Below are 7,970 nucleotides of genomic sequence, written 5' to 3'. Positions count from 1 at the left end.
GACAGCCAGAGTCCTCTTTGCTGGGCAGCGTCTCTCCCCCTGCGTCCGTGTCCCCGTCCAGTGACACTGTTCCTCAGGCAGCATCGTGGAGAAGCGCAGGGCCCCGGGGGTGGGGCCTCTCCGGGTGGCAGGAAGGGACAGACAGATATCTGCTGGTGCCGAAGGCCAGAAACCACCCTGGAGGGTCCATGGGGCAGCCGCGGTTCCTGGCCTCCGTCCGTCTCACCCAGGAGGCAGCGGCGGCTCCAGGGGACGGTGGTCGGGTCAGGGGTCCCTGGGAACTCGGCCCAGCCTGCTTCAGCTTTGGCTCATCAAGTGGGGTCCTCGGGGGCCGCTCTGGGGCAGGACGGCCTGGCTGGGCCCAGGGGCTCAGACCGCGTCGCTGACACGTGAGCACAGGCACGCACACGTATGTGCCACCCGTGTTCACTCCTGTCCCTGCCATTCCTCCCTCTGCCCTCCCCTTAGCTGTCCACCTGCGGGGCTGGCTGGGGACTTCCCTGGAGATGTGAGGGGGCAGCAGGGACTGTCCCCCGCTCCAGGGGCAGGTCGGTCCCCCCCCCCCGGCTCCTCCTACTGAGTTCAGAGCCTGTCCTGTGCGGAGGGGCCTTGACCTGCTCCACTGGCCTGCAGCACCTCCAGAGGCCCCAGGGTTGGCTGTGACACAGGATGTGGCCACTGTGGCCCCCAGCTCTGGTCCCTCCGTCCTGCGAGCTCGGCTGCCTTAGGTAAAAGGTGTCTCCCGAGTCGCGGTGTATCGTGTTCGAATCCCGTGATCTCAGCGACTTGGGAGTCTGAGGCAGGAGGATTGCAAGTCTGAGGCCAGCCTGGGTATCTTAGGGAGGCCCTGTCTCAAAAGATCAAAATAAAGAAGGACGGGAGAGGCAGAGGACGGCGCTGCAGCTCAGGGTTAGGGCACCGGGGTTCAGTTCCCAGTCACGTGGACACACGCACGCACACACACACACACACACGCTTCATCCTGCTAAATCTAAGTCAGTGGTCCCAGCCCGGCCTCCCTGAGCTCATTTCCAGGAGCCATGTCCCGCCAAGGCCACCTGCGTAGGAGACGCCTGCGGGAGTCACAACTGAAGAACAGGGTCCTGACTGATCTGGGATAAAACAGCTGATTTCGAAACGTCACAAAGCATCCAGTCAGGCGCATGCCGGGGCCAGGGCAAGGGAGGGACCTGGCTTCCTGCTTCACCCCGGCCTTGACCTGGGGCCACGCGGGGCTGTCAGGATGGGCAGTGGGTGCTGGGCGCAGCCCTGCTGGGAGTGGGCGGCCCTCCCCCCGGGCAGGGGTCCAGGGGGTGGGCGGCTCGGCAGGGCAGAGGCAGAGGCAGAGGCAGATGCTGTTACTGGGAGAAGGAGAAAGGCCACCGGACAGGCGGGAACAGGTGTCCACTGCTGTCGTGTGACAGGAGAACAGGGGCCAGGGAGTCAGGAGCCTGCTGGGATCGTAGCCTGGATCTACTGTGTGCTGTGGCTTCGTTTTGATGTTGGTGACGATGATGACGACGATGGTGGTGGCCGTGATGGTGATGGTGACGAGCTGGGGAAGGTCAGAAAGCCGTTCCAGCCCGTGCGGGGGCCTCGGGGCCCCTCTCAGGACAAAGGGAGCCCCCGGCAGGTTGTCATCGGGAAGTGGCTGCATCGGTTTTGCTTCTTGAAGTTTAGTTTCCACTTTCGTAAAGTGCAATAGTAGCACCCTCCGCACGAGGTTGGACGGAGTCACCTGCAGAGCTCGGTGCCACCTGCCCATGCGGGTGACTGCATCAAAACCAGGTCTGTGTGTCTCCAGGGCGACCCCCACCCCAGGAGAGCCCAGTGCAGATCACGCAGGAAGCCACTGGCCGGAGCGCACACGCGGTGGCTCTCTTCTTACTGGCAGCAGGTCGACCGCCTAATTATATTTGGCTAATATTAAACCCCTGTGCACTCCCTGTGACAGCTGCAGCTGGAGGGACGGGGACCCAGAAACGTCCTGGCCGGCTACCCTGAGACGGAAATGTTCGCAGCAGATAATCTGTATGACAGCAGGACCGTGGACCCGTTAGGGCGCCTGTCCCCACTGCTAGCCCGTCCTGCCAGGTAGCCGTGCCTTGAAAGGCGCCCACCAGGCACTGGACATGGTGACCATTTCTGCACCTCCCTTAGTGGGGCCCACTTGGTCCTAACTGTGGTTCAGATCGTCCCTTTTTTTTCAAAGTTGACGGTCAGCCGGGCTTTTCCAGATGGGGTTGAGATAAGCTGGTGCTGGCTGATAGCATCCAGAGTCTGGATTTCCTCCTAACGTGGCCGCCTCCTTCCCCACGTCCAGACGTGCCCTGCAGAATTCTTGGCCTGTTGGTCGGGTCCCCAGCCTCACACATTGCTATGCAGAGGGTTTGGCGCCGTCCGGCAAGCCGCGTGGCAGAATCTCTGCCCCGTGCACCTGCGGGCAACCCCAGGGCAGTAGCCAGCCAGGCCCCAGCTCCCCCAAAACGTGCGCTCTGGCTGCGCAGCCCTCGGAAGCTCCCAGAAAGACCGCACAGCCTCGGCCGTGACGCTGCACAGAAGTAGACACGCCCCACGGGCTCCAGATGCATCGGTCCCAATTATTATTAGAGGCTGGTCCTCCTCAGACACCTGCCTGCCATCTGTTGAGAAATGTCACAAGTGATCCCGACAAATCTGTGGTGTCTGACATGTCAACGGTGCCGCCTGGGGTGGCGCAGTGCCTACCTGCCCCTCAGAGTTGCCTCCCAGTGACCCCAAGTGACCCCAAACCACAGGGAGACAGCCCCGAGGTGTGCTGGGTGGCTGGGGAGGGTGGGGCCGCGAGGGACGGGCCTGTTTCATTTCTCAGCCCTCGTCCCACCCCCGCTGTCCGGGGGCGCCCGTCCTCAGCAGCTCTGGCTGGGTGGGCTGTGCCGACCTGCTCCCTGGGTCACTGCTATTTGCTAGGGTAAACAGTCCCCAGAAAGTGACCATGAGGCTCTCCCAGCATGCAGTCCCAGATGGGCCTCTGTGCCTCCCACTGGGCCCAAGGAGACGGGGGCTGGAGTCCAGACTGTGATCAAATTTGCCACATTCAGGTATCTCCTCTCTTTCTTCCTCCTCCTCCTCCTCCTCCTTCCTTTTTTTTTTTTAAACTGGGGGAGGGGAGAGGGGAGAGACTGTCTTTGATCTCAGTGGAGGAAAAAAGTCTGTTCTGTTCAGGCTTTTGGCTAACACAACAAACAGTGTTTAAAATTTAACTTTGCTTAATTAATTAGTGATTCTGTTTAATGCTGTCTGATCTCCCTCCAAAAGGTATTCTGAAGCTTGAGAAGGGAACATCAAAGCGAGCTGGGTGAAGATGGTCAAGTAATGCATTTAATCTGGCAGTTGTTGGGGGTGGAGAGCAGCCAGGTTGGGAGCTAATGTGGGAGAGGATTGTCATTTGGTAAACACAGAGCGGACTCCTTGTGGCTGGGGCTGTGGTGGAAGGAGGGATAGGAAGCAGCTTCCAAACAGAAAGAGCTCCACAAACTGTCCCCAGACTCATTGGGACTGAGAATCAGTTTTAAGAAAGCAAAGTGGAAATTTTCTATCTTCCATGGCCACCGTGTATGGTTGGGCAGGTTGTGTACTGCACAAGGGTTTCCAGATAAAGAAGAAAAAGTTGTAGGTGAAATCCAGTTCATCAAGCAGGCACCCTGGTTGGGGTGGAGGGCTGCATTTGCACAAAGCAACTGTCCAGACTTTTTTGCAGAGGACTAGATAGTACCTGTCATTGGCTTCTGTGGGCCATATAGTCTCTGATGTGATTGCTCAAGTCTGCTTTTGAGGGGCAGAAGTCACCAGAGACAACGTGTGTGATTGTGGCTGTGTCCCAATAAAACTTTATTCAAAGACCACTGCATTTCCCAGTTTCTGCACTGTTGCAGGAAGTGCTTCCTAGGCAGGTGAAAGGCCTCTTCCTCCCCTCCTCTCCCTTCCCCTCCCTTCTTTTTGGATCAGAGGCAGAGGGTAGAGGAGACTCAGATGCCAAAGTCGATCTCAACAAAATGCTGTCCCTCTGTCCTGGCTGGTGTGACCACGGCCTGCGTGAGCACCCTCGCTGCCTCCCCGGAGCCTGCCGCGGGGGTGGGTTCTGCTCTGCACAGGGTGCCCTGGGGACGTCCGAGGATCCTCTTGGATCAGCCTCAGGGACCCTGAGCCCCACTCTCTGCCCCCGGCTTGGGGCCTGGGTGGCGTTGGAGGGGTTCTCTGCCTCCGCCTCTTGGGTGGGGGACAGCAAAAGGTGGAAAGGCTTGGGGTGGGGACAGAGGGATGCTTTTATTGTCCTTGTCCCTGACCCTGGGTCACAGTGCTTCTCCCCATGTGTGCTGTCCCAGGCTGGTGACCCCTGGCGGCGAGGTCTTTGGAGCTGGGCTGGGATGAGGTGCAGAGGACAGTCGGCCAGGCTGGGCTCTGGGGAAGCCGTGTGAGGGTGGGGGGCCCCACCGGGGTGAGGAGAAGGGAAGGGGACAGGGGAGGACCTGAGGGGACGCGGGCTGTCCTGGGCGTGGCCCGGGTGGGTGCTCCAGGGGAGGACGAGGACGAGGACGAGGATGGAGGTGGACCATGAAAGGCCACACTGATCCTGAAGGTGCCTTTCTGATCACATCCCTTTGAACTTGAACTTGGGTTTCGAGAAGCCTGCCCACTAGCATCTCTGGCCCCGGGTGGAAGCTGTGACTTTGAGGACGGCCGGGGAGGGGGCGTGGAGGGGGCCGTTGCAGGCCACCCTATCTTCCTGGTTTTACTCAGTTGGGACAGTTTTGGAACAAGGGCATCATGTGGATCTGGGCTGTCGGCTGGGACCATGGCTCAGCCACATCTTTTCCAAAGCCAGCATCTATTGGGTGATTACTGTATGCCAGCCACTGGGAGCAGTCTCCTCGTGGCCCTCTCCCAGCAGCTCTGTGAGGGAGGTGCCTGAGTCTCCACTTTACAGAAAGGGGACTGAGGTCCAGAGACATCAAGGGCCTCGTCCAAGGCTGCCCAGGCCAGCCAGTGGCAGAGTCAGAAGGACATGGCCTCCAATGTGCCCTCTCAATGGACACTCCTACCCAGCCCAGCTGCACCTGCGGGTTAGGCTGGGGGCTTCTAGGGCTGATGGCTTCACTCAGTGCTGGGACAGGGGGACCCCCAGCTCCCCGACTCGGGATGGCAGGAGTGCCACCTGCTTGGTGGCCTGGTGGAGGTGACTGGGCCTGTGAGGTGGCAGCTGTGACCCAGCAGGCGGTCCAGGCTGGATGCTGACTGTCCCTGGGTCCCCAGCTGGTCACCTGCTTGGCCTCCGGGGGGCTTGGGGACCCCCTGGAGTGGGGCACCCTGCCATGGGGGGTTGCTTTAGAGGAGCAGGGGTGAGGGCTTTGTGTCACAGGTGACGCCAGCGACCTGCCCCAGCCTCTGTCCCGGGGCCAGGGCGCCAGGGCCCGGCCCTCCAGGGGGACACTGCTGTTCTTCTAGGTCAGCGCTCAGTTGGGTTCGTCTGTGCAGCTCCACAAACTGAGGTGCAGCAAAGGAGCTGGTCAGTTTCTGTACCCAGGCCCCCACGGGTGCTCCCGATGGCTTTAAGAAACTGTCACCGTGCTGTAGGGGACGGAGGGATGGAGGCGCTCTGTGATGGAGTGGGGGAGACGAGGACGGGGCTGCGGGGAGCTGGGGAGGGCCGCTGTGGGTGCTGGGGTGGCCTTCCTGACCCCGCCCTGTCTGCGCCAGCTCCGGCGCCCTCCCACCTGCCCCCAACCTGTTGGGTGGATTGAGGCGCCTCCTGACTCCCCGAGGACTCCCGGTGGGGCCTGAGTCCCCTGACCTGCTGGGGGCCTGGACCGTGTGCTGGCCCGGCCTTCTGGCCCTTCACAGTCCGGCTCATGGAGTCCTCACCCGAGTCCCCTGGGAAGGAGCCGTTAGCATCCCTGCTTGACAGCTGGGGAGGTGACACCCAGGGAAGGTTCAGGACCCACTCAGGGTCAGTGCTGGGGGGACCTGGACCCGGGCAGAGACAGAGCGCTCCCCGGTCAGTGGAAAAGGCCGGCGACAGAATGAAGGGCCCCGCGGGGCAGCCTGGCAGGTGGCCCAGGTCCCAGCCCGGTCCTGTCCCCGCAGCACCCTTCGCACCCCAGTCCCCCTGTGGGAAATGGAGCTAATGGGAGGACCTGCCTCACCGGGCCCGCGGGACCAAGGTGGGAGACGGCGGGTGCTCAGCCGTGTGCACAGGGCCCGGGCATGGTGGCCCAGACATGGAGGCCCCGGGCATGGCAGGAAGGGTCACGGAAGAGAACTGCTGGGAAGAGCAGCCACCTCAGGACAGGAGCTGGGAAGGGCTGTGGCCCTGGCCCCACGAGGGAGCCCAGCCGTCCAGGTGTGCGAGCCCGTGGGGGGGCAAAGTGCCCACCACGCTCCTGGCCAGGCACCCAGGTCTCCAGGTTCCTGCCATTCTGAAGTCCAGCCGTGCCCTCTGACTGATTAGGGCCCCTCAGCTCCTCACAGGGCCTCCTGCCAGTCTGGCCACCCGGAGTCGGGATGGCCAGGGGAGGTGCCTGAGGGGGACCAGGAAATGGCGGCCCCAGGTCAGCAAAGGGGATTTAAGGAGGGAGGGGCTGTGGGCGTGTCGGGCACAATAATCCAGGCTTCCTCTGCCGGGCAGGGCCGGGCCGGGCAGGAGGGACCGGGCAGGTCCTGATGGCCTTTGAAGTTCGGATAGGGACTTGTAGCCTGGATCCTGGGTCCAGGTTGAGGGTGCTGCCCGGAGCTGCCCTTCTGCTATCTCTCAGAGGTGTCCACAGGGAAGAGGTGCTCAAAGGTCCTCCTCCTTCTGCTCTTGAAAGAACACACAGAGAACCAAGCCCTCGGGCAGAGGGGGACCTGGGCCAGCAGAGTGGGCACACAAGGCTCGGGGCGAGCAGCCCCGGAGACCCTTGGTGTGAGGCGCTGGCGCGCCTGTCCCTTTGTCAGTCAACCCAGTTGAGCTGTCTGCCACTCAGCCTGTCTGCCCACTAATGTCCATATGCTGGGCCAGGCGGGTGGCATCTTTGAGAAGGCCAGGACGTCACCACAGGAGGCAGCAGGACAGTGCAGGAAATGGCCGTAGCCCCTGTGTTTCCTTCTCTGGCTCCTGATGCTCCTCTGTGCCCTCATCCACCTGCTCTGTGGCCTGAGCCTGCCCCGAGTGGCCATGTCCCTGTGGGGCACCAAAGTCACAGGCTGCTTTACCTAAGCTGCAAAATGACAGCGAGTGGGGAGCCCAGGCCACAGCGGTACCCTGAGTGACTGGTGGGGATGCACCATGCAGGGTCCCCTCGGGCAGCCCGGCCTCCCCGGGGCCAAGAGTCGAGGGCTGCAGCGCTGGCCAGCGGGCAAGGCAGGCGTGCGCCGGGCACTGTGGCGAGGGTGTCCTCCACTCCAGCCCCTGGGGACAGAGCCATTGCAGCCCCCCCTCCAGCCCTCCCCTCATGCTTTCTCCCTCCCCCTGCAGTGGCCCTGCCGCCTGAGAAGACCGACGGCCCAGGCCCAGGCCCAGGTGGCGGAGACGGGAAGAGGCTGGAGAGGGGGAGCGAATCCTGCCCGGGCTCCAAGAAGCAGCTGAAGTTCGAAGTGAGTGTCCCTTGCTGGGGCCGAGCCCCGGGGAGACGCCGGGCCGTCCCTTCCTGTGTGATGGGCAGACGAGAGGGCCCTCACCTGAGGAGCCGCCCACTGCGAGAGACTCCTGCTGCTACCCCAGGGTGTCCTTGGCTCAGCACCGGCCCCGGGGACCCCGTGCTGCCCGTCCCTGGCCTCGCCGTGTGGGCAGGGGCAGAGCACCCGGGAAGGGCCTGGGGTGGAGGGAGGGCCGGCTCTGACCCTGTGCTGCTGCGTCCTCTCTGGGCCTCGTTTCCTTGGCCTCCCTGGCAGCCCCTGGAGGCTGCCTGGCCCACAGGTGGGGCTCTCAGGTGGGGGGTGACTAGGCCTCCGTT

General features: G+C 62.6%; 1 protein-coding gene across 1 annotated transcript in view; it reads left to right on the top strand.

Moving 5' to 3' along the window:
- Nucleotides 1-7,970, top strand: part of Nkd1 (NKD inhibitor of WNT signaling pathway 1) — a 79,410-nt gene that overhangs the window by 58,486 nt on the left and 12,954 nt on the right. The window contains exon 4 of the mRNA XM_048792217.1: nucleotides 7,493-7,611. Coding sequence (XP_048648174.1) covers nucleotides 7,493-7,611 — 119 coding nt within the window. The remainder of the gene's footprint in view (nucleotides 1-7,492; nucleotides 7,612-7,970) is intronic.

The sequence above is a fragment of the Marmota marmota genome, unplaced genomic scaffold (assembly GCF_001458135.2).
Source record: "Marmota marmota marmota unplaced genomic scaffold, marMar, whole genome shotgun sequence".
NCBI lineage: Eukaryota > Metazoa > Chordata > Mammalia > Rodentia > Sciuridae > Marmota > Marmota marmota.
The sequence above is the reverse complement of the archived record's forward strand: the minus strand, read 5'-3'. Positions and strand labels throughout refer to the sequence as shown.